Source organism: Malaclemys terrapin, chromosome 1 (genome assembly GCF_027887155.1).
Source record: "Malaclemys terrapin pileata isolate rMalTer1 chromosome 1, rMalTer1.hap1, whole genome shotgun sequence".
In the NCBI taxonomy this organism is placed as follows: domain Eukaryota; kingdom Metazoa; phylum Chordata; order Testudines; family Emydidae; genus Malaclemys; species Malaclemys terrapin.
Window position 1 is genome coordinate 14,534,472 of NC_071505.1, and position 26,035 is coordinate 14,560,506.

General features: G+C 44.7%; 1 protein-coding gene across 1 annotated transcript in view; it reads left to right on the forward strand.

Moving 5' to 3' along the window:
• Positions 1–7,298: 7,298 nt before the first annotated feature.
• The window catches only part of DHTKD1 (dehydrogenase E1 and transketolase domain containing 1), a 39,938-nt gene continuing 21,201 nt past the window's right edge, over positions 7,299–26,035 (forward strand). Inside the window, exons 1-7 of the mRNA XM_054016515.1 lie at positions 7,299–7,477; positions 11,250–11,405; positions 12,974–13,185; positions 16,106–16,300; positions 16,632–16,901; positions 24,034–24,205; positions 25,811–26,009. Coding sequence (XP_053872490.1) covers positions 7,321–7,477; positions 11,250–11,405; positions 12,974–13,185; positions 16,106–16,300; positions 16,632–16,901; positions 24,034–24,205; positions 25,811–26,009 — 1,361 coding nt within the window. The 5' untranslated portion in view covers positions 7,299–7,320. The remainder of the gene's footprint in view (positions 7,478–11,249; positions 11,406–12,973; positions 13,186–16,105; positions 16,301–16,631; positions 16,902–24,033; positions 24,206–25,810; positions 26,010–26,035) is intronic.

Genomic DNA, 26,035 nt, shown 5'->3' on the forward strand with positions numbered 1-26,035 from the left:
AGGTGAAACTGTAGGTGCTGTACACCTGGGGAAGGAGACCAAAGCCCTGGGGAAGTGGGATACCAGGAGGAAGCATGAGCAGGAGAACACAAGAGGGGAGGACTCCTGCCTCATACTGAGAAAGCAGAACGATCAGTGAGTTACCTTAAGTGCCTATACACAAATGTAAGAAGCCTGGGAAACAAGCAGGGAGAACTGGAAGTCCTGGCACAGTCAAGGCATTATTATGTGAATGGAATAACAGAGGCTTGGTGGGGTGACTCACATGACTGGAGTACTGTCATGGATGGATATAAACTGTTCAGGAAGGACAGGCAGGGCAGAAAAGGTGGGGGAGTTGCATTGTATGTAAGAGATCAGTATGACTGCTCAGAGTTCCAGTATGAAACTGCAGAAAAACCTGAGAGTCTCTGGATTAAGTTTAGAAGTGTGAGCAACAAGGGTGATGTTGTAGTGGGAGTCTGCTATAGACCACCAGACCAGGGGGATGAGCTGGACGAGCCTTTCTTCTGGCAACTACAGAAGTTACTAGATCACAGGCCCTGGTTCTCATGGGGGACTTCAATCACCCCAATATCTGCTGGGAGAGCAATACAGCAGTGCACAGACAATCCAGGAAGTTTTTGGAAAGGGGACAATTTCCTGGTGCAAGTGCTGAAGGAACCAAATAGGGGCAGAGCTCTTCTTGACCTGCTGCTGACAAACTGGGAAGAATTAGTAGAGGAAGCAAAAGTGGATGGGAACCTGGGAGGCAGTGACCATGAGATGGTCGAGTTCAGGATCCTGACACAGGGAAGGAAGGAGAGCAGCAGAATACGGACCCTGGACTTCAGAAAAGCAGACTTTGACTCCCTCAGGGAACTGATGGGCAGGATCCCCTGCGAGACTAACATGAGGGGAAAGGAGTCCAGGAGAGCTGGCTGTATTTTAAAGAATCCTTACTAAGGTTGCAGGAACAACCATCCTGATGTGTAGAAAGAATAGTAAATATGGCAGGCGACCAGCTTGGCTTAACAGTAAGATCAGCAAGGATTTCAAACACAAAAAAAGATGCTTACAAGAAGTGGAAGATTGAACAAATGACCAGGGAGGAGTATAAAAATATTGCTCAGGCATGCAGGAGTGAAATCAGGAAGGCCAAATCACACTTGGAATTGCAGCTAGCAAGGGATGTTAGGAGTAACAAGAAGGGTTTCTACAGGTATGTTAGCAACAAGAAAAAGGTGAAGGAAAGTGTGGGCCCCTTACTGAATGGGGGAGGCAACCTAGTAACAGAGGATGTGGAAAAAGCTAATGTACTCAATGCTTTTTTACCTCTGTCTTCACGAACAAGGTCAGTTCCCAGACTACTGCACTGGGCAGCCCAGTATGGAGAGGACGTGACCAGCCTTCTGTGGAGAAAGAAGTGGTTTAGGACTGTTTAAAAAAGTTGGATGAGCACAAGTCCAGGGGGGCGGATGCACTGCATCCGAGGGTGCTAAAAGAGTTGGCAGATGTGATTGCAGAGCCATTGGCCATTATCTTTGAAAACTCATGGCAATCGGGGGAGGACTGGAAAAAGGCTAATGTAGTGCCCATCTTTAAAAAAGGGAAGGAGGAGGATCCGGGGAACTACAGGCCAGTCAGCCTCACCTCAGTCCCTGGAAAAGTCATGGAGCAGGTCCTCAAGGAATCAATTTTGAAGCACTTAGAGGAAAGTGATCAGGAACAGTCAGCATGGATTCACCAAGGGCTAGTCATGCCTGACTAACCTAATTGCCTTCTATGATGAGACGTCTTATTCCTTGATTTTAGCAAAGCTTTTGATACGGTCTCCCACAGTATTCTTGCCAGCAAGTTAAAGAAGTATGGGCTGGATGAATGGACTATAAGGTGGATAGAAAGCTGGCTAGATTATCGGGCTCAACGGGTAGTATCAATGGCTCCATGTCTAGTTGGCAGCCAGTATCAAGCGGAGTGCCCCAAGGATTGGTCCTGGGGTCGGTTTTGTTCAATATCTTCATTAACGATCTGGAGGATGGCATGGATTGCACCCTCAGTAAGTTTGCAGATGACACTAAACTGGGAGGAGTGGTAGATATGCTGGAGGGTAGGGATACAGCGGGACCTAGACAAATTAGAGGATTGGGCCAAAAAAAATCTGATGAGGTTCAGCAAGGACAAGTGCAGAGTCTTGCACTTAGGACGGAAGAATCCCATGCACTGGTACAGACTAAGAACCGAGTGGCTAGGCAGTGGTTCTGCAGAAAAGGACTTGGGGTTACAGTGGACAAGAAGCTTGATATGAGTCAACAGTGTGCCCTTGTTGTCAAGAAGGCTAACGGCATTTTGGACTGTATAATTCAGAGCATTGCCAGCAGATCGAGGGACATGATCATTCCCCTCTATTTGGCATTGGTGAGGCCTCATCTGGAGTACTGTGTCCAGTTTTGTGCCCCACACTACAAGAAGGATGTGGAAAAATTGGAAAGAGTCCAGCAGAGGGCAACAAAAATGATTAGGGGGCTGGAGCACATAACTTATGAGGAGAGGTTGAGGGAACTGGGATTATTTAGTCTGCAGAAGAGAAGAATGAGGGGGGGATCTGATAGCTGCTTTCAACCACCTGTTAAGGGGTTCCAAAGTGGATGGATCTAGACTGTTCTCAGTGGTAGCAGATGACAGAACAAGGAGTAATGATCTCAAGTTACAGTGGGGGAGGTTTAGGTTGGATATTAGGAAAAACTTTTTCACTAGGAGGGTTGTGAAGCACTGGAATGGGTTACCTAGGGAGGTGGTGGAATCTCCTTCCTTAGAGGTTTTTAAGGTCAGGCTTGACAAAGCCCTGGCTGGGATGTTTTCGTTGGGGATTAGTCCTGCTTTGAGCAGGGGGTTGGACTAGACGACCTCCTGAGGTCCCTTCCAACCCTGATATTCTATGATACTTCTGGGGGAATTCTGCACCAAACATTTTTTTTGCATATTTTATTTGTCAAAATAACACAATATAATCATGCCAGTTTCGATTATTTTGGAAATTTATTTCAAAATATTTGTCAGCAAGTCTGTCTGTAACAATACAGACCAAAAAAAAAAAAAGATTCTGGTAATTTTCTTTTGACAAATAGATTCCTTACTAGGCGTATTCATACAGAACTTTGAGTAATTCATTTAAATTACAATATAGAATTGTATTTCCTGCACCCGTCAGAAGCAGTGCAAAGGCTTGGGAGTGTCAGGGGTAACGGAGGAGGTGAGGGAGAGGCAAGGACCCTGGAGTGAACCTGTAGGGTTGTTGGCTGGGAGTGGGAGAAGTATGGAACAGGTTTTTGGGGGAGAGGGGCAGGATCGTTAGGGAGTTGGGGAGCCTCCCCCATGCAGACCCTGGCTGATGCCAAGCCTCTCCCATTCAGTCAGGCACATCTGCCCCAGTCCCCGCACTCTCCATCCCGACAGTTCCCTGCAGCCTCCTTCCCCATCCCCATATGGCCATGCACCCCCAATCACATTCAGTCCCTGGCTCAATGCTGTCACTCCACTAGCTCCTGAGCCCACACCCCAGTCTGTCCTCCCCCACTAACCATTCTCAACCCCAATCTGTGACCCCCCAAGTAGCCCCATGTGCCCCACTCTGTCCTAACCTGGCTCCATGGGTCAGGTGCTGTGATGAACTTTTACTCCTGGGGGAATTTTGTGCCACTGCACACACACAATTTTTTCCCCCCACAGAAAATGCATTCTGTCCCAGAAGTTCTGCAGTTCTGCCCTTTACCCACCAGAAGCCACTGTGGCACCAGAACAGCCTGCTGTATTCATGCTGTTAGCTGTTCTGGCGCCACAATGGTCTCTGGTGGGCGAAAGGTGGAACTGCAGCACTTCTGGGGCAGTATTTTCTGCAGAAAAAAATAAAACTCCGTGGGACATATGAATTCTGCGCATGAGCAGTGGCACAGAATTCCCCCAGGAGTAGCATTGAGTTAGTCAAACTTGTTGAACAAATCAACCTAAATCCCTGGTCTGAAGACAGAGGGACATGGGTCCTCACCCAAAGAGAGGCGACAACTAGGGGCCAGGAACCTGAGAGGGCATTCCTGGAGTTGACCACAAAGAGGGGGTTAAAGGTGCAATTACCCTGAAACTGTGACATCCTATCTTGTGCTTTATCTGTTAGAGCATGGATCTATAAGCATTCAAGATCACTTGCTTCTGCGTAGTTAGTGACTTTGAAACAGGTAATGCCTTTTTTTTTTTTTTTTTACACACACAGTGCCTTTCCCCCTTAGGAAGGTCATTCATATTCTTTTGAACAGGACAGTTCTTTTTTTGGGTGGTTTGTCCCCCATCCAGTACTGGGACAAAACTGGATGTGGTTTTGTTCAGTGTCAGACAGAGGGTGCCATCTTTAAGTGTGCCCCACACTGCCCCCTTTGGCATGACCTTGAACACGCTACACAAGCAAAGGCAGGCCGGCAGGGGTTGCGTGGCATGATTGTAAAGATGATGCCCCTATGCGACGTGACTTCACACAATCCTCATGTCCCATTGACAAGGTTAGGGAGCTCCCCTACTATGCTGACTTTTATGGATTTCAGTGGTGTTCTGATTTTCTAAGTGCCATGATGCTCAGTGCTTTAAAGTCTAAATCTCTTTGTGGATCTGGGCATGACCTGAGAATATACAGGGTACAAGCTGCCTGCAATATCTAAAAATCAACTAGCTGATGATGGTTTTCTAGTTTTTACTGGCAGAGAGTCCTGCTCTTCACAAAAAGGGCCACATTTACAGAGCTTCTGAAACTTTGTTGTCCTTCCTGTGTGCTGGCGAAGAATAGTTAAATAAAATAGTTATAATTTCCTCACATTAAATATTAATGGATAATCACAGTAAAGTACTGATTGTGCAAATTGTCTACTGACATTCAAATCTCCCTGCAGCCCTGTGCTCTCGCTCGGTCTCTCTCTCTCCCTCCATAACCACATTAAATCTGACCCTGGCTTAAAACTGGCAACTCTATCAGAAGGGAAGAAAGAGCAAAACAGGAGGAAACCAACTGGGGTAATGATTATAATAATCTTACCTTTGCATAATACCTCTCATTCTAATGTATTTTCGTAATTATAATAATTACCATTAAATTATCTGCAGGATCAAAGCACAAGGTGAACTGGTTGCAGACATAGCCAACACATTTTTTAATGCTGTTGATACTACATCCTACGTTCTCAACCTGTTTCACATTGTGGGCCACATATGCAGCTATGTGTTATATGTGCCGTATCCACACAATATATATACTACCTGTGTAGCCCTGAGGATGTCACATGGACCACAGCTGTGGGCTGACTGGGCCACAAATGGCCCATGGGTTGAGAACCACTGGTACCACATCATTTTTGCATCAAAAAGAGTATGAGCTGCAATAAGCAACAGAGGGTCCTGTGGCACCTTTAAGACTAACAGAAGTATTGGCAGGGCTGGCTCTGGCTTTTTTGCCTTAGGTGGCAAAAAAGGCTCCCACCCCCCAGCGGGGAGCGCGGCAGGGGAGGGTGGCGAGTCCACCGCGGCTCCGCTCTCCCCGACCGGCCGGAGCGCCGGGGGGAGGGCGGCGAGCCCGGCCGGGGCCCCGCTCTCCCCGACCGGCCGGAGACTGTGAATGGCTATCCAACTAGAGAAGCAGTTTCTCCTCCCTTGGTGTTCACACCTCAACTGCTAGCAGATCACCTCACCCTCCCTGATTGAACTAACCTCGTTATCTCCATACTGATTTATACCTGCCTCTGGAAATTTCCATTACTTGCGTCTGATGAAGTGGGCATTCACCCACGAAAGCTTATGCTCCAATACTTCTATTAGTCTTAAAGGTGCCACAGGACCCTCTGTTGCTTTTTACAGATTCAGACTAACACGGCTACCCCTCTGATATTTGAGCTGCCATAGTTCAGAGACAGGAGCACAAATATGTTCTCACCTTTTATTGGATAAAAGAATGTGTTCCAGAGCAGTTTTGTTTGTAACGGTCCTGGGAATTTGTTATGGTTCCCAATGCATGCAACTCAGAAAATATTTGGGAAGCACTAGTCTGTCACTGTCCTTTCCTGTTTCAATTTGGGGTAAAGTGAGGCTGCATTAAATTCCTTCACTCTGTCTGCAGCCACATTCTCTTTCTGATCTCACAGTTTCCTTAACAAAAACTGCTCTTCCCAACAAATTCCTCATTTCCCTAAAGCTGGGGCCAAGGGGTTCGGAGTGCTGGGGCAGTTGGGGTGTGTGAGGGGGTGAAGGGTGCAGGTTGTGGGAGGGTGTTAGGGTGCAGGAGGGGGTTCCGAGTTGGGGCAGGGGTTTGGGGTGCAGGAGGCAGTTTGGGGTGCAGGCTCCAGTTGGGTGGTGCTTACGTCAGGCGGTTCCCAGAAACAGCCAGCACGTCCGGCTCTTAGGCAGAGGGGCCAGGGGGCTCTGTGCATTGCCCACACCAGGAGGGAGCCGCCCCCGCAGCTCCCATTGGCCACAGTTCCCGCCCAATGTGAGCTGCGGAGCCGGTGCTTGGGGGGGGAGCAGCACATGGAGCGTGGCCTAGGAGCCAGACATGCCGGCTGCTTCTGGGAGCTGCATGGAGCCAGGGCAGGCGGGGAGCCTGCCTTCGCCCCGCTGCGCCGCCGGCTGGACTTTTAGCAGCCCAATCCACCAAAATACCCCTCCACTAACATCCAACATCCTGGCCTCAAACCAGCCACTATTCTCCAAAATACCTCTCTGTTACTAACCATATGCCTTATACCTAAATACCTCTTCCCCCCCGTAACCCTCTCCCCACAAACCATCCACCACCAGACACCCTTCCCGTAACAACGAAATACCTTCCAACATGGCCCTCCCCACAGGCCAAGCACCTCTCCCCCATCAAATCACATACCCCCCCACAAGCCACATAACCTCCCCAATCTAACACTTCTCCCCCACACACTTCCCCCCAAAACATACCCTCCCCCCCACCACATATCCCCTCCCCCATCAGATCACATAGTCCCACTTACCCTTCCCCAAATCTAACATTTCTCCCTCCAAAGCCCCTCCCCCAAACAACCTTTGATTTGCCCCTTCCCCCATCATCAAATCACATCTCCCCCACAAGCCACGCCACGCCCCCTTCAACCCATTTCCTTCCCCCTTCTCTCAACCACTTAACCCTCCCGCCTGCTAGAAATGGCCCCTGCCCCTTTAAATTCCTGCTGGCGTGGGCGGGACTAACCGTTCTGCCGCTCACCCGCGGGGCGCGCCGGGCCAATCCGTGCTGGGGGCGTCGGCCGCAGCCCCGCCCCCGCCTTGCCAGCCCCACGGAGCGCGATGGCTGTGGCGGCGAGGACCCTGGCGCTGGCCGGCCGGGCCTGGCCGCTGCGGCGCTGGTACCGCACGGAGCGGGGGGTGTACGGCTACAAGCCCCGCAAGGCAGAGAGCGCGGACGCCCCGGAGCCAAGCAGGGTCTGCGTGGGCGGCAGAGCAGGTGGGCGAGTCCCTCTGCCCCAGGCCCAGCGCGTGGGGTGCGTCTGTCTGTCTGTCTGTCCGTGGGGGGAGGGAGATCTGTCCGTCCGTCTGTCTGTCTGTCAGTCCCTGGCGGGGGGGCCCTGCACTGTTCTAGTGGGGCGCCGTGCTAGGGTGACCAGACGTCACATGTGAAAAGTGGGGGGTGGGGACTAATTGGTGCCTCTATAAGAAAAAGCCCCAAATATCAGGGACTGTCCCTATAAAATCGGGACAGCTGGTCACCCTAGTTTGTGCTGGGGTGGATTCCCAGCCTCGTTTGTCTGTCTGCCCCTGTTGTATTTTGGGGAGGGGCTGTCTGTCAGTCCTGGTTCTGGAGGATGCATCCCTCTCCCCAGAGCTGGCCACTGTGTGTGTGTGTGTTGACTTCCTATCCTGAGACAGGGTCCGCCTTTGCCCACCGCCTCCTGAGGAGCTGTTGCTTAGGGTCTGCCAGCACTGCAAAGGGAAGGTGTGATTGTGGCCCAGGGTGAGCATACCCCTGTTAGCTTTGACTTGGGGCTAGCACAGAGAACAACAGCAGTGTAGATGTGGCGCTACAGGCTTCAGCCCGGGCTAGCAACCTGAGTACGTACCCAAGTTCTCTGGGGGCTTGCAGTCTGGAGACACAGTTTAGGCGAGTAAAGACATGCTTGAAAGGTGTGGGTGTATTGTCCCACTGCTTACCTGATGCCAGAACCTTTCCCCTCTCCAGGAAAAAGTGCCAAGAAAGAGAGAGTGGGGAAGGTCTCTGGCAGGGGGGAGGCAGAAGGGAAAGGCATAGGCAGCTCCCTGCAGCTGGAGCCCTTCCCGGCTGCAGGGAAAATCTCCTGGAAAATCTTCCAGGATTGTCCTGGAATCCTGGGAGTTAAATATTAATCTTTAATTAAAGATTAATGTCATGTGATGAAACCTCCAGGAATACATCCAACCAAAAATTGGCAACCCTACCTGCTGTTGGAATCCTTCCATGATGTGGCAAGAAGCCTTTCTGTTCCCAGAACCTTTGTTTTCCACAGTGGAAGGCTCTGGCATCAATGAACTGCTAAAGCTTTTCCCCAGCTGTCTCCTCCCTTGCTCCCTTTTACATGGGGAAAGGCTCTGATAGGGGGAGGGAGCTGAGGAGGGCTCAGTCTTTCCCCGCTGCCTCTCCCCTGCCAGAGACTTTCCAGCAGGAAGCTGCCAGAGGTTTTCCCTGCTGTCTCCCAACTACCAGAGCCTTTCACTTGTGGCATGTAGCTATGCAAACGCTATACATCTTCGCCAGTGGTGTGTAGTGTAGCTGTAGCCTTAGATGATACATCTGTACTTGTGTGTTTATGGTTTTTACAGTGTATGACAATGATTGTTTTTCTGCAGGTGGCAAGGGACATTCAAAACCTTTGGAAAATCAGGGTCTCAGAAAGTCCAGGGAAGCTGGGCTGACTAGTCAATGGCTTTAAAAAATCTTGGCTGCAGGCAGTCATGAATCATTGGCTGGCTTTACTGATCATCTAACTCAGGGGTGGCTAACCTTTGGCTCTGGAGCCACATGCGGCTCTTCAGAAGTTAATATGCGGCTCCTTGTATAGGCACCAACTCCAGGGCTGGAGCTACAGGTGCCAACTTTCCAATGTGCTGGGGGTGCTCACTGCTCATCCCCTGGATCTGCCACAGGCCCTACCCCCACTGCACCCCTTCCCAGCCTCTCCCCTGATCCTGCAATTTCTGTTTAGAAATTGTCCTTGAACAGGTCACCATTTTCTTGGGTGTCTCTCTTTTTTTTTTTTTAATTTATTTAATTAATTTATTTATTTGTTCACTGACTAACTTGAGCAGCTACTATTCAGTTTGCAGCTTGTTTACATGGGGGAAAAAAGTGTGAAGGCAGCGTTGTCTAATGCAGGGGTAGGCAACCTATGGCACACATGCCGAAGGTGGCACTCACATTGCCCAGATCCTGGCCACTGGTCCAAGAGGCTCTGAATTTTAATTTAATTTTAAATGAAGCTTCTTAAACATTTTAAAAACCTTATTTACTTTACATACAACGATAGTTTAGTTATATATTATAGTCTTATAGAAAGAGACCTTCTAAAAATGGTAAAATGTATTACTGGCACGCAAAACCTTAAATTAGAGTGAATAAATAACCACTCGGCACACCACTTCTGAAAGGTTGCTTATCCCTGGTCTAATGATACGAGTAAGGAACGAGTGTGGCAGGTGCTGCATGGCCACATGGGGATGGGGGCAGATGTGCCTGACTGAATGGGAGAAGCTAGGGGGTCAGTCAGGGTCTGCATGCAGGAGGCTCCGCAACTTTCTAACTGTCCCTTCCCTACCCCCCACCCCACCAAAAAACCCCAGTTCCATACTTCTCCCACCCACACCCAACAACCCTCCAACTTAATATCCAGGCTCCTTCCCTCTCCCTCAGCTCCTCTGTTACCTCTGACTCCCCCAAGCCTTTGCACTGCTTCTGAGGGGTGTGAGAAATATGTTTAAGTAATTCATTTAAACTATAGTACACAAAGTTCTGTATTAATTTGCCTAGTAAGGAATCTCTTGGTCCAAAAAAAAAAAAAAAATCCTGTATCTTTTTTTTCTTTTGTCTGTATTATTACAAACTTTATTGGTGACAGGTATTTTGAAATAAATTACCAAAATAATTGAAACTGCCATGATTATATTGTGGTGTTTTGACAAATACAATATGCAGAATTTTAAAGTATTGTGTGCAGAATTTTTAATTTTGTGGTGCAGAATTCCCCCAGGAGTTGTGCATGGAGTGACAATGGCATAGAGAATACACTTATAAAGTTTGTGGATGGTACCAAGCTGCGAAGGTTGCAAGTGCTGTGGAGGATAGGATTAAAATTCAAAATGATTTGGCTAAACTGGAGAAATGGTCTGAAGTAAATAGAATGAAATTCAATAAGGACAAATGCAAAGTACTCCACTTAGGAAGGAACAATCAGTTGCACGCATACAGAATGAGAAATGGCTGCCTAGGAAGGAGTACTGCAGAAAGGGAGTCCTAGTGAGCCACAAGCTAAATATGAGTCAACAGTGTTACACTGTTGCAAAAACGAACATCATTCTGGGATATATTAGCAGGAGTGTTTGTAAGCAAGATGTGAGAAGTAATTCTTCTGCTCTACTCCACATTGATATGGCCGCAATTAGAGTATTGTGTCCAGTTCTGGGTGCCACATTTCAGAAAAGATGTGGAAAAATTGGAGAAAGTCTAGAGAAGAGCAACAAAAATGATTAAAGGTCTAGAAAACTTGACCTATGAGGAAAGATTGAAACATTTTTTTTGTTCAGTCTGGAGAAGAAAAGACTGAGGGGGAGGACATAACAGTAAATGTTGTTACAAGAAGGGGGGAGGGTAAGCTGTTCTCATTAATCTCTGAGAATAGGACAAGAAGCAATGGATTTAAATTGCAGCAAGGGAAGTTTAGGATGGATATCAGGAAAAACTTCCTAACTGTCAGAGTAGTTAAATATTGGAATAAATTGCCTAAGAGGTTGTGGAATCTCTGTCATTGGAGGTTTTTAAGGGCAGGTTAGACAGTCACCTGTCAGGGATGGTCTATAATACGTAATCCTGCCATGAGTGCAGGGGACTGGACTAGACGACCTCTCGAGGTCTCTTCCAGTCCTACGATTCTATGATTGTAGGGCCTGTATTCTGACCACTAAACTGATGCTATTAATAGGTTAGCAGTGCATGTGCTAAATTTGTTCTCTGTTTTCCCCTTTATATTTAGTTGATCATGGCCTTGCTCGTTTAGTAACTGCATACTGTGAACATGGCCACAAAGCTGCCAAAATTAACCCTTTGTTTGCTGGCCAAGCTGTGATGGACATGGTACCTGAAATTCGAGTGCTGACAGAAGTGCTTCAGGGACCTTTCAATACCACAGGTAAGTCTGCTTCCTGGTGCACAGCTGATTTGGGCTGTGTTCGGAATCTGTCAGACAAAGGAAATGGTTGAGCTTTTTCTTTTTCCTGTAGGATGAAAATGAGGTAATACTTCAACATTAGTATGGCAAACTGTCTTCATGGTTTTTGTTAAGGCTGAGGGATTTTAAGAGATACGGACAGCTATGGATAGCAAAGAGAAAGTTTTCAGTATCAATCACTGCTAAAGCTGCAGTAACACCTTTAACTGAGGGAGCCTTCTAGATGGAAATGCTGATAAGGATGTGGTCCTGTTTAGTTCAGAAATAACTCAAAATCCTCAGGCTACAATAGGCAGGAACTAAAAGCATAGATTAAAATCTCTGCAAACATGCAAAAATTTACGTCCTGGTCAGAAATTTGTGCCTCAGACCACTTCTAACTATAATTATGGAAATTTAAGATGGAAAAGACTTGATCATCTATTGATCAGTGCAGGATTGTTTTCTGCAGCATTTTTTTTTTTCCTGGTGCTTTATCTAATCTGCCTTTAAGAGATGCAAACACTGAAACTTCTATCATGTCCGTCTGGAAGTTATTCCACAGCATCTCACTGCCTGGTAGGTGTTTTCTAATATGCATTCAAAATTATAAATATTCTCCATACAACACAGGAATTTATTGACGGGGCCATTGCACATTGGTCCTGTAGTACCTAACAAAAGGCTAGCTGTAATGGAACATGTGGAAATGAGTGCTCCACTAGCTCTGCAGTTTCTGTTGCCTTAGGCATTCAGCATCATATCCACTTCTCACTAATAATTTAGTCAGTCCTTAAAATGTTCTTACCCTAAATGATTGCCTGTATGAAAGAGCCGGTTGGTGCATCGCTGTTTAGTGAGGCAGTTCTTGGGGAGAAAAACATATTTTATCTATCTAAATATAAATTCTTCTATTATACCAGTCACTGTAGCAGCTGAATGCCCAGCTTATAACATTTCCTGAATCCTCATAATAACTCTTAGGTAACTCTGTAATTGTTAATGTAGCTTTCAGGTTACATATTAATAGTATACCCTGTTCAACTACATTATCAAGCACTACAGTAACAGAGCCACTGTGGTCCAGTGGCTAAAGCACTGGTGTGAAAATCAGAAGACCTGGCTTCTCTTCCTGGCTCTACCACTAACTCATTGTTACCTTGGATCGCTCAGATTCTCTGTACACCTCATTTTCCCCATCTGTGAAGTGGGTAGATCTGTATTGCACTAGTGCTTGGGGGCCCCAATAATCCATCAGGGTCTCATTGTGCTAGATGCTATACAATACGTAGTAAAAAGACAACTCTGATTGAAAAAGCTTACAGTGATGCATACCATTCTTTGAAAGGTGTCTATAGCACTTCCAAAGATACGTACCATTCTTTGGAAGTGCTATAGACATCTTAAGTGTTTTTAACACTGTAGTGTTTTTATAAAGTTTCTTGAGAACTTTGCCTTCAAATGAAGAGTAGCTGGACAGGACATGAAATTGTGTTTTCAAATCATTATTCACGTTGTTATTGAATAGATCACCTTTTTTGTCATCCCAGGGCTCCTGAACATGGGGAAGGAAGAGGCTTCCTTAGAGGATGTGTTGACTTATCTTGACCATGTATATTGTGGACATATTTCTATAGAAACAAGTCAGCTGTCAAGCTTGGAGGAGAAAGAATGGTTTGCTAAAAGGTTTGAGCAATTAAAACAGGAGGCATTTACAACAGAAGAGAGAAAGCATTTGTCTAAAGTGATGCTAGAATCTCAGGTACACTGTATATCTTTATTATTTATATTACAGTAGTGCCTATGAGCCCCAGTAATGAACCAGGACCCATTGTGCTAGGCACTGTATAGGCCTTGCTGGAGCCATAGGCATAACTAGCAGTATGAACCAAAAGCTGTGAACCAGAGTATGCATGGCCTTGGTAGAACACTAGGTGTCTGCTAACCAAGGAAGCACATTCCTGACCAGGGAGGATGGTACAAAAACAGATTTCTCAGGTAACTACATAAACTCATTCCTAAGAAAAGATACAAGAGCACGCTGACACCTCATAAAGATGAGGGAATAACGGGATGATGGATTAGGATGTCTTATTCAAATGAGCAGGTACAAGTATAAGGGTAACAACATCTGGAGAGTAATAAGTAACTTGTTTCCTTTAATGTATAAAAGGGGAAGTCATAGGAGAGGCATCTTTATACTAGTGTAGGGGACAGCATCCTGGTGTGCTGGTTGAACTGGTACCTTGTCGCAGGCATACGTGTGTTTAATGTACCCATAGTTCCTATGGCACACTAGGAACGTGCTTTGACAATAAACCTGGCCGAGCGCCTTTACCACCAAACCAAGCCTGTGGGCTTTCTTATGAATAACATTGAGGCCTGCTGAACCAACACGTTGCACTGCTTGCTTGCAGCTGACACCGGAGCTCCAGGAACAGCAACGCTCACTGCATTAACAGTGCTGCAGTAACAGCAGCACTAACACCACACTACAAACACTAGGGGGAAAAACATCAACCCCTGCCCCCACCTTCTCCAAACAAACTCTACACGATAAGCTTACTGTCTAAATATACATGTGTGTTTGAGATGGGCAAGACCTGAGTTTTATCTGATGGATGCAGTGTAGAAACAAAATAATTCTAGTTGGAGGGAGTTGTTCACATTAACTACAGCAGCAATTCTTAAAAGAAAACTGCAGTGCTTTACTCTGTTAGTAGTTGATTGCATGGGAAACAGTGAGGTATTGCTCTCAAGGAGACTTCAGGCACATGTGCTGCTGTTCCAGTGTTCTGTGTTTCCCTTCCAGTTTCACCCTCCCTATCTGTCAGTTGTTCCCCCTCATCATCAGCTTCTAGTCACAATCTCTCTCAACAGGGAATATTCTGGAAGAAAGCCCTTTATTATTTTAGAGAGGAGGGTAGCTAAATGTGGGCATGATCAGGGTTCCGGTAGCGTTGCTCTGGCGAAATAGCTGGTTGGATAGTGCTGCCAAAGCGTTTGGCAAAGGAGCTCTTGTTTCATTCCCAGTGCGTTCTGTAAGGGGCAGTGAAAGGCTCCCTCCTGCGGCCCTGATAAAGTGCGTGGGCTGAGTGTTTTGGGGGACTCTAGCCAAATATTTCCACAATGTAAAATTTTGTGGGTTTTTTCATTTTACTTTTTCTCTTATTCATATAGTGGCACAAGAGTATTTATATGAAGATGTCCCTGCTTCTGGCTTTCATGTGGCCCAAATTTCTCTGTGCAAATGAGTGTTGTGTGCTTCGTTGCCCTTATTATTTTTTTTAATGCATTTGACAGGCTTATTTCACTCAGTGGCTGTTTCATTAAGGAAGTTAGTAATCTAGGGTTTTTCCTGACCCTACTGAAATCAATTGCAAATTTTCCTTTGGCTTCAGTAGTACCAGGATTGCCCTCAGGATCTAGAGAAGATTGTATGGGAAATGTTGCTCCTGCTGCACTTTTGTGTGTATGTTTTTAAATTCAAGGCTGCTGAGTATTGGCTAACTACAAACAAATACCAGCCGGCCAGACTCTGAGGCTGTTGCTCAATTAAACCTTCTCAATTACAGTTTTAGGACATGTCTACACTATGTCGCTGTGTGTGTGTGTGTGTGTGTGTGTGTGTGTGTGTGTGTGTGACATAAATTGCACTGGCATAAGTGGTAGTGCACGCAGCGCTATGTTGGCAGGAGGGCTTCTCCCACTGACATAGCAACCGCCGCTTGTTAGGGGTGATTTAATTATGTCTATGGGAGAGCTCTCTCCCATTGGCATAGAGCAGCTACTCTTGAGATCGTACAGTGGCGCAGCTACATTGGTACAGCTGTGCCACTGTAATATCTCTAGTATAGACATAGCCTATATCTGGGTAAGGAATGGTGTCCCTAGCCTCTGTTTGTCAGAGGGTGGAGATGGATGGCAGGAGAGAGATCACTTGATCATTGCCGGTTAGGTTCATTCCCTCTAGGGCACCTGGCATTGGCCACTGTCGGCAGACAGGATGCTGGGTTGGATGGACCTATAGTCTGACCCAGTATGGCCATTCTCATGTTCTTATTTTCAGTCCATAGTTGTAAACACTGCAGGAATTTTTTACACTTTAAGGTTTCTCCAAAAACTTTGTTGCACAAAACTAGTGAGGGGAAAAACTAGACATAGAACTGAGTGTCTTTTCCTCTTCCTTTCCATCTCAACTGTACTTGTGCCTGAGCACCCAGGGCCATGTATAATACTAATCAAAATAATATATTGCACATTGGATCAGAGGCTCTTTAAGGCTAACGAATGCTAACGAACTTGGCTTCCTAATGCCCCTGTGAAATAACTTTGTTAGTAACACCATTTTCAGATTGAACAAGTTGACTCTCTGTGCCACCCTTCACATTGTGTCATGTTCTTCCTACACCTCCTGACGCATGTACGTGTTTGGGAGGTAAGGGGGGAAGGAATGCGTGATCTCACATCCTAACATAAAACTAGACACTGGCTGATCTCTCATTTGATCTCCGTCATAGCCTCTTATACTAGATTGGGTGTGGGTAGGTGAGAAAGGTCTGCTGAGGCGAGCTGGGGTTTTGTCCGGGTTTTATACGCTGCATAGAATTGTGTAACTGGTGCTTTTATAGGAAGTCCAATATTGTGTTCAATGACTTGTAGTCATACTCTGTTTTTATCAGGAGTTTGACCACTTCTTGGCCACCAAGTTTGCCACAGTGAAACGATACAGTGGTGAAGGAGCAGAGAGCATGATGGGTTTTTTCCATGAGTTGTTAAAGATGTGTGTGTACACTGGGGTGACAGACATCATTCTTGGAATGCCTCATCGAGGAAGGCTTAATCTCCTCACTGGGCTGCTTCAATTTCCACCTGAGGTAAGGGACAGATTGTCTCACTAGCGGTGGCTCGCTGTTTACTCAGATTTTTGTGTAATAAGTTTTATTTGACAAGAAAATATCTCATTGCCAGCGCTTGAGTACAAGTGATAGGTCAATTTATGTGAGCGCATACTTCTTCCTGCCATGGGTTCTGCAGATCTCCCTGTGAAAATGCTTGGGGAATTGCAAGAAAAGGGCTTAAATGGCAAGGTCCAAAGGGTTATATGACTTCACCCAAAGTGTGTGACTTAAAACAAACAAAAACATCTCCAAAATTTGTAACATAAATACAAATGTGCATCGTGTAACTAATCTTATTTCTATGCAGCTGATGTTCCGTAAAATGCGTGGCTTAAGTGAATTTCCAGAGAATTCGCCAGCAATTGGGGATGTCCTGTCCCACCTGACATCCTCTGTAGATCTAGACTTTGGTTCGCACCGCCCTCTGCATGTCACCATGTTGCCTAATCCATCACATCTAGAAGCAATTAATCCGGTGGCTGTTGGCAAGACACGCGGAAGGCAACAGTCTCTTCTTGACGGAGATTACTCGCTAGACAGTGCCGCGCAAGCTGGAGACAAAGTCATCTGCCTACAGGTACTTGGAGAGCTCAGTAACAAATTTTCCCAAATGAGAGTATGAAAGATGATACTTGGTGTAAAGTTTGTAAATCAGAGGAAAGGCGAAGAGCTAGGTTTATTCACTGTTCGCAAAAAGGAGATCTCCAGATGACAATGCAACTGGCATAGTTTTTAAGAATCCCAGTTTTAAGATTTCCAAGCCAATGATCTCTATCTGGACTTTTTTGTTGTTGAAAGCTGCACACATCTGTTTCCCCTAACCGCCATTTTGGCCGTTTAAACTGTCATGCTCCCCCATTGTTTCTAATCAGGGTGATTAGAACTTGAAATAGAAACAAGCAGGAACCTTCAGTCTCCCAGCCTCTGAAAACATGTCCTTGGAGAAAAATGAACAACCAACACTGCAGTATGTATTATCTATTGGAGTTTGTTGTCGTGGTGAGGGAGGTGTCTCAGCACTGTACTGTCCAGGTAAATCTTTCCTGGCTACCAAAAGGGGTTCTCTCTCTCCTTCAGAACTGCATCAAAATTGTGAAAAACCCTCAGTTAATAAAGAGAAGTTTTTTTCCCTCCATTCTGTTGAGTCCACAACTGAGAACTCTGCTCTTAGACTTTTAGAAACTAGGAGTAAATAGGGAACTGGGGAAGAACTGTTTCATGCCAAGAGCAATGAACATGGAGGACATTAGTGGGGAAATAATTGGAATTAAAGAAATGCTTCAGTTCCCTTCTGGAGAGGGAGATTGATGGACTGTTGGAAAGAGAGGTTAAGATAATGCAAAGAAGTCACTGTTGGGACTGGATGGCCTCATTCATGTTTCCAACAAAACAGTGCAGCTTTTTGCATTTGCTGAACTCTTTTTTGTTTTTAATCAGGAGACTTACTTGCATTTTATTTGTTTGGTAAAACATGCCCCTGAGCTTACTAGCTCATTCCTCTCCTTTCATTAGCTAGTGATTGCTCTGGTGTGAAGCTCAGGTTCCAAATTGAACTGTGTAACGCATCTATTTTTTTTTTTCTTGTTCATTCTGCAAAACTGGCAACACTGTACAGTGCTCTAGTGGATTGATGAAAATTGCACTTTTCCACCTGGAGTTTAGAGAGGATATGGAAAACTGTCTTGTTTGTGTGGCCCTTTTGTGATACCTCTTGTGGAGACAGTGAGGGAAGTGATCTCATAAACTTAAACAGGTGTAACTCTTTCCCCTCCTGCAAAACACAGATGTTCAGGGAGCAACCAGGCCCTGTTTGTTTTGTGGTGTTTCCTGTTAAACTAGTATTGGTCTCAGATCTTCTACCCACTTCTGTGCAACACAAGCCAACTCCCATGTGGGGGATTGCTGTCAGGCTTAGTATAGCTTTGTTATATTGATGATCATGTGGTGTTTTTAATAGGGGTTTGGGTCAGGCACTAAAAATAAAGAACATAGGACTACGGTGGTTATTGGTTGGGGGCACTCAGCCAGTCAAATAGGTATAAAGCTCTTCTTCTTTCAGAGTCTCTGTCTTAGAGCCTCACTTCAGGCTTTTTGTTGCACAGCTCCCTGCAAGTTATTTCCTCTTCCCAGTGATGAATGTAAAAAGTCTCAAGGCTGGCTTGCTCTAGTTCTCTTTGCTCACTTACTTTTGGCTAGGGACAGTAGTATTGGCATGGGAGCTGGCAGCTGGCTCCTTCTCTCTGTTTTATGGCTGGTTATAGATGGTGAAAGGGAAGCAGTACCACTAAAATGGCAGTGAGACTAACCGTGAACCCAGTTCTCCAGATCTTCCTTCACAACATTTCTGGATGAAGTTCTATATCCCAAGATTGTAAAAAGGGTCCATTTGGGAGCTAAACATCTGTAAATATCCTCAGTACTTCTCCATCTCTTATGCCTGAGTTATCAGTTTTTTACCTCGCATTCCTTGACTCCCTCTTTCATTGACACTTTCTGTTTAAAGTCCATAAATATGGCCTCCTGATATGTATTTTATTCCAATATCCTCATACAGACCATTTCTCATGAGTGGGATAAGCTTGGTGACATACCATTAGACAGCTGAGTAACCTATAATATTCTCTTTGAAATATGATTATAAATGGCAGGGGGAATTTCTGTCCATAGTGCAAGACTATAAAATACAATTATTGCTAGCATGGTTCCAGCTGTAGTCTGGACAGATCATAAAGCACCTGGCATGAACCAGTACAGGACATGAGAACTGGTCTAGATGGGCCACATTTCTGCTCTGGTGTGGGAATTTATTTGTTTAGAGTCATGCTGGGTTTTAGATATGTATGGCCAAAAACTGGCATTTATGTGTGTTGATTTAAGCGTTTTGGGCGCGTGGCTTGTGTGTCTTGTGGCTTCCACCCATTTACTTTTTTTTTTGGTTTGTTTTTAAAGCTCTTGAAAGGATTTGTGTTTTCCTGTAGTTGTAACTTCTGGCCAGGAATGCAGGGACGTCACCTCTAGTTAAGCTTAGAGAAGGAGCATTTTCTAAGAATTTCAACATATGTTATGGAGGTGTGAGTTTTTGTTTGTGTGGTTTTTTTTTGTTAAATCAACTTTTATCTTCAGCTCTTACTCTCCCAAGATCTCAGCACAGCTGCATTCTAATTTCAAGATAATTTCAGAAATTCTGTCCAAACCACAAGTGTGAGGAAAGGAAAAGACTCCAGCATCTGGAGCAGTTTTGAAATAGTTATCAATTTTGTAAGAAGGGGGAAGGAAAATATTGCATAATCTTTTTCCATTCTATGATCAAGCCTCTCTGAACTCGCCATTCACTGTAGTGGAAAAGATCAAACTTCTGCAAGTTCTTGGATAATGGAACTCTAATCGTGTGCATGACTTCAGTTTTTAATGATTCCTACTGTCTGGCCCATTGACCTATCTCTCTGTAATCATCGCTCACTGACTGAGACTTAAGAATTGCCCATCTCTTTTCTTCAGTAACTTCTGAAGAGGGTGAAATTAAGGCTCAGACTTTTATTGAAGACTGAGATGATAAATAAGCAGTGGTGGTCTCCTGATCAGGCATTGTCTAGAAACTAGTGACCAGCCAGAGTAGTTGTGGGCCATAAGCAAACCCAACCAAAGGAAACGTCTGACCTGCAGGACATTGTGTTTGTTTTAAACCTTGGAAATATTCTTAAGTTACAACATTCCCCTCCCCCTCCCACAAAAAAAAAAAAAATTGTGACTCAAAAGTTGCCATTGATACAATAATCTTGACATTTCTCTAACTATTGTGAGCTAGTGGTGTGAGCACAGGTCTGAGAGCCAGACCTGCCCTTGACTCCTCTCTCCTTGAGCAAGGCACCTGTGGTCTGACTTTCAGTAGCACTGCACACCAGCCATTTCTTTTACTGTGGATTTCTCAGCATCTCTGAAAATCGGGCCATTAGCCTCTCTGTGCCTCAGGTTCCCCTTCCCCAAAGTAGGGGGGTTGTGCCTGTTGTGAAGATTTAATTAGCTGTGGTGATTTTAATTAGAAGAGGACTTCTATGACAGTGGGTAGGTCATGGGAAAGAGATTTCAGTCCATCAGTTTTTAAATCCTAATTACAGAGATTAAAACATCAGCCAACAGTATTTTATTTTTTTTTCTCCCTCAAATGTAATATGGAGGCTGCCAGAAAAATCCTGTACTACATTGCTGGGTCGTCTATATAAACATAAACTTATTTCTCCAGGAGTTGTTGTTTTACCGAAACAACTAGGTCTAGCCTGTTCGTGTCAAGGTATTTCAAAGGACATCCTAGATTTGAGAAGCATATGAGACACAATACATTCTTCCTTTTCTCCCCTCCCCACCCCCCCCAAAAACAAACAAACAAACCCCTTCCTCTGCAAACCCAGTAAATTCCAGGAGGACTCAAATGCCATGGGCAGAATTGAAAGGAATGCTCACGTCTGATACCAGTGAGGTTGTTTCTTGTCTATCCCCTTAGATTTTGCCCCCAGATTCCATTACCCAGCTCCATCCATCTTTTATATAAATAAAACCTTCCCTATCCTTAGCCCCATGTCACACATGCCCTAATAGTTTATTTACCACTAGGCACCCTCCTGCCTTCTAATTTTCCCCTTTTTCTTTGTGGGTGGGGGGAATGGCCAAACTAACTCCCCATGGAAGCGTCTCTGATTCCCTTCCATAGCCTAATCTCATTGACACCCACAATGTGCACTTTCTTCTTCCCTCCTTCTGAATAAAATGACCACAGTGTAATGAAACCTTCACTAAAGCTTTGTCTACACTAGCACTTTCGTTGGCAAAACTTTTTTTGTCGGTCAGAGGTGCGAAAAAACACCCCCCTGACTGATAGAAGTGTCACCGACGAAAGCGTCGGTGTGGACAGCGCTATGTCAGCGGGAGATGCTCTTCTGCTGACAACTTCCACTGCCCATTGGGGGTGGCTTAATTATGCTGGGGGGAGAGCTCTCTCCTGCTGGCATAGAGCAGCTACACAGGAGACTTTGCTGCAGTACAGCTGTGCTGCTGTAAGGTCCATAGCGTAGACCTAGCCTAAGGGGCCTACCTTCAGTAGAGACAGGAAGGATGGACCAGTGATTAGGGCATGAGCCTGGGGCTCAGGAGACCCAGATTGAATTTTCTGTTCTGCTACAGACTTCCTGTGTGACCTTGGGCAAGTCACTGTCTTTCTGTGCTTCAGTTTTACAGATGGGGAATAATAGCATTTCCTTAGCTCACAGTGGTGTTGAGGCATTCAAGATTCCAAGGCAATCAGATACTATGGTAAGAGGGTGGGGCATATAAAATACCGTAAGTTAGAGAACAGGCAGCCTCATGCCTTACGTGACCCTTTGACGTGGTTTCCAATATAATCTGGATCCCCTTATTAAAATGGTGTCGTCTAGTTGAAGCCTGGCCTGTGGTAGAATTCACCCTTTCTCTGGATACTTCTGAACCATCCCTGCCAGTGACAACTTATTTCAGAGGCTCATCAAAATGCTTCCAAAGACCAAGTCCTTTGCCTTTGGAGTGCACCAGATACTACCAAGTATCCGGTGTTCAAAAACCAATAATCCTTGAGGAATGATCCCTTACAGTGTCTCTCATTCCCTTCCTGTCCATTTCCAATCACTGAAGCTGAACAGTTTTCTCTCCAATCAATGTGCTCTGGAGTTCTCAGATACAAAGTATAAATTTAACACCAAAATACACATAAGAGAAGTTTTGCTATTGGAGGAATTCTGTGCAAAAAAAAATTAAATTCTGTGCACAATATTTTAAAATGGTGCATATTTTATTTGTCAAAATAACACAATATAATGCTCCCGCTGGCAGCTCTGGGCGGGTGGGGGGAATCACAAATTCTGTGTGGAACATTAATTCTGCGCAAATTCTGCATTGTGCAGTGGCACAGAATTTCAGCAGGAGTTAAGTTTGCTTGCAAAGTGGAGTTGCTGCTTTCCTTGGTTGTAGAGGAGGGAGCACTATGCTTTTCGTATTCCTGGTGCGCAGATTAAAGAGGCCTTTTCTGTAGCAATAATTCGGAGTCAAAGCTTTCTGTGGAAGACCCTTGTTAAAATATTAGCATCAAAAACCTTGAGTATAACTTGGTTCAATCAACCTTTAGTTAAGATTATTAAGCAACTTGCTGGTGCACTGAGTGATTGTTTGTCATGAGTTTCACTATATTTTATTATTTTCTGTTTTCTTGTACCTTAAGTGGACTGGAAGACTCAAGCTTTTTCTTCAGTAGAATGAAATGTCATGGCTGGAGGCTAGCTGTTTACTGAGGGGGGGCAGATTTAAGTAGAAAGAGGGCATGAGACTTAAATTCTCAAATATCAAATGTCCTGTAACCTTGTGTGCTGAGTTCTGAGGAGGCTTTTTCAGTGACACACTCTGAAGGTCTTAGGAGGATACCAGAGCATTGGCCGACAAGCCTTTTCAGTTGCTTTAGTGTGTTTACTGGAATTAAGCTGGTGCTATTGAGTGGGACCATGCAAAATGGAGGCTTTTGGAGAGCAGCAAAACAGCTGGAGTGAGAAGTGAAATCCTTTCAGAGATGCCAGAAACTTGCTACGGTTCATTTCTAAATATACAGAGGGAGCGTCATGGTCAGGAGTGGAAACGGGACTGAATGCTGAGGGTCTCTCTTGTAATCCTGCTTCTCTGTGGTGCCTGCTTGTAAAGGTGAACTGAGAAGTTTTATTAGAACTACTTAAAATCCGGCGGTTTCATGTCACCAGGGCTTCACATGCGCATTCTCTTCAATTGTGTTGTGGCTGGGTTTGTATCTACAGAGTATCAATTGAGTCCTGAGACACTGAACCCTGAATCTGAAGGTAAGACCCTCATCTGGTTTTACCTAGCAGCTTCATAAAGCTTCTAATATTTAATGATTTTGACTAGAGAGAGGCTTTAATAGAACCTCAGACTGAATCGCCCTGAACTCTGGGGAAGTTTGGATTCAAGCTCTGCAACTAAAGACAGTATCTAGTTTCAATGCAAACCCATAATTGAGCCCAGTGTCTTCAGGTTTTTGAAAAACCTGGGCTGTTTGTAACTTTTTTAATAAATAAGTTTCTTCAAGTATGTTTTTAATTGTATTTTTTTAGGATCTTCAGTAGCTCTCAATCCCTTTTATAAACCTTTTTATCTTCTAAATACTTCACTTACGTTTGTTTTCATCCCTTTTTTATCCTTTCTTCGTATCTCTATCCTCTGCCTCTATTTACTGAAGTGCAGACAGACAGAAGCCATTTATACTTGGGCCTGCAATATTTAATTTTTGGGGGTGGAGCAGTGTATCATATGGTGACTGGCTTATTTTTGTTCACTGATCTTTTACTGAAAATCTACTGCAGACTACTGTCTGTCACTGTTACACTTGACCCACCATGTTACGTTATAATGCTGTGTGTAATGGTAAAGTCTATTTTAAGAGATTATAGGTTTGCTCCAAGCAGATAAGAGTTCAGCCAATATGTGCACAGTTGCTGGCTGTGACTTTTCATTGGAGTTAAGATTATATAAAATCTAGCAAGTTAGCATGGGAGTGAGTGGCTGGTATTAATAGGGCTAGATGATCACTCTGAAAGATCTTGTGTAATGGATTTTTTTCCTCATTGTGACACCTCTTTCAGCAATGGCTACTAACAAATCCTTTTCTGTCTCCATCTATAATTTAGGTTCATGGTGATGCTGCTTTCTCTGGTCAAGGGATTGTTCCTGAAACGTTGACACTCTCTAATCTCCCACATTTCAGAGTTGGTGGAAGCATCCATTTGATTGTTAATAATCAGCTGGGTTACACCACTCCTCCGGAGCGAGGAAGATCGTCGCTATACTGTAGCGATATTGGTATGTGTAAAAGGGTCACCAGACAAGTGGTTATGTAACCTGTGTAAAAGACATTCACACTGGAGTTTAAATTTAAAGTACAAGTGTGTCCCAGGGAATGTTTTTCCACACCTAATGATGAATTAGGTAAATTGGACTTGTTAATAGAATACACTTTGCTGCTAATAATCTAAATACACAAAATTTTCATGTATTTCATGACAAAGATTTAATAGAGAAAATTTACGTAGTATTTTTACGGACTCTTACAGAATGTTTACGAGGCTATTGTGAAGTTTTATCAGTAACAAACTTTTTAAATTTGACAAGTGTTTCAAGTATGTTTTGTGATGTAGTATGAGACTTTATTGCTGATTCATTGAATTCAACAAACTTCTTTTTTTAAACACAGTGGGTCTCTGAAGCATTGACTTACCAAGGTTCTACTGTATGACTGTATCTTGGTTGTGATCATAGTGTAAATGGTGGACTTGTGTGTTCAAAGAAGTGGTTGAAATATGAGGTTGATGCCACTACTTGAATAAGGTCAACAAAGGGTCTCTTTCTCTGATTTATCTTTGTTCACAAATCGGCTTTGATTAGCTAGATAGTATATGCTTTATCCTTCCCATGTATGTAGATGTAATTATATCCCCTACAACTAAAAACATAGTAATGTCTTGGGCGTTTCACACTAAATCTTTGTTTCGTGGCTTTAGCAAACCAGATGTTATAGGGTGGACCCATGATAACTGATAGGGAAAGCAAATTGCATTCCATTTTCTCTGTGCATTGGTTTTGTGGCTCACATCTCTAGATTTCCTTTCCCTGTTGTGTATTGGTTGTGACATGGTTTATTATCCCTTTGTGTCCCTGGAGGGTGATCAGGTCAGAGAACTGTGGTATTCTATGTGGAGAGGAAAAAAAGTCACCAGACGGGCCAGGGAAATAGCTGGAGCATGCTAACTTTCCTGGAACATATAAAAGGAAGTACAAGCCAATATCTGGGAACTAAATGATTTGCTGCCTAGACAATCTAGTTGCCACACAGAGGGAAGGGAACTCTAATGTGAGCTTGGGGGTTTCTTCTGCTTATTTGAAAAGACTTTAATTCTGACAAACCTGTCCGGGGTCTGCTGGGAGCAACCTAGCATGAGTGGATTAGGGGAAGGACTGCTTCTGACCAAGGAAATGTTGTTGTATAGATTTCAGATAAACCCTGCTTCAGGTTGAAAACTGTATTTTGTTTCTCTTCTGGAGCAAGATGCAACCAGAAGGCTGCCAGCCTGTGAGGGCTTTAGTTTCCATCCAGAATGAGAGGATCCAGGGACTGTTAGAAGCTTTACCTCATTCTGGAACCATACTGTGGACCCATCTGCACACATGCACAGGGCCGAGGCAATTGTAACAACCAAAAAAGACTCTTCTCCCTGCTCCCATTGACAGGATCTCTCTGGATTTTTTTTTTTTGGCCTCTCTTGGATGCACTGAGCAGAGATCACATGTTGGGTTCCAGTAAGCATATCCCATGTGCTCATTCACCTGTGATTGCAAAGGGTAGGGAGCACTTTGTTAGATCTCACCCTGAGTTTGACTCATAAATCCATATTTTGAATTTCTATTCAGGTAAGATAGTTGGGTGTGCAGTTATCCATGTGAATGGTGACGATGCTGAAGAAGTCATCAGAGCGACGCGATTAGCTGTTGAATACCAGCGCCGCTTCCGTAGGGATGTGATTGTAGACTTGCTGTGCTACAGACAATGGGGCCACAATGAACTCGATGAGCCATTCTTCACCAACCCCAGCATGTATAAAATCATCAGGTAGGTTAATGCTAGCAAAGGAAGGT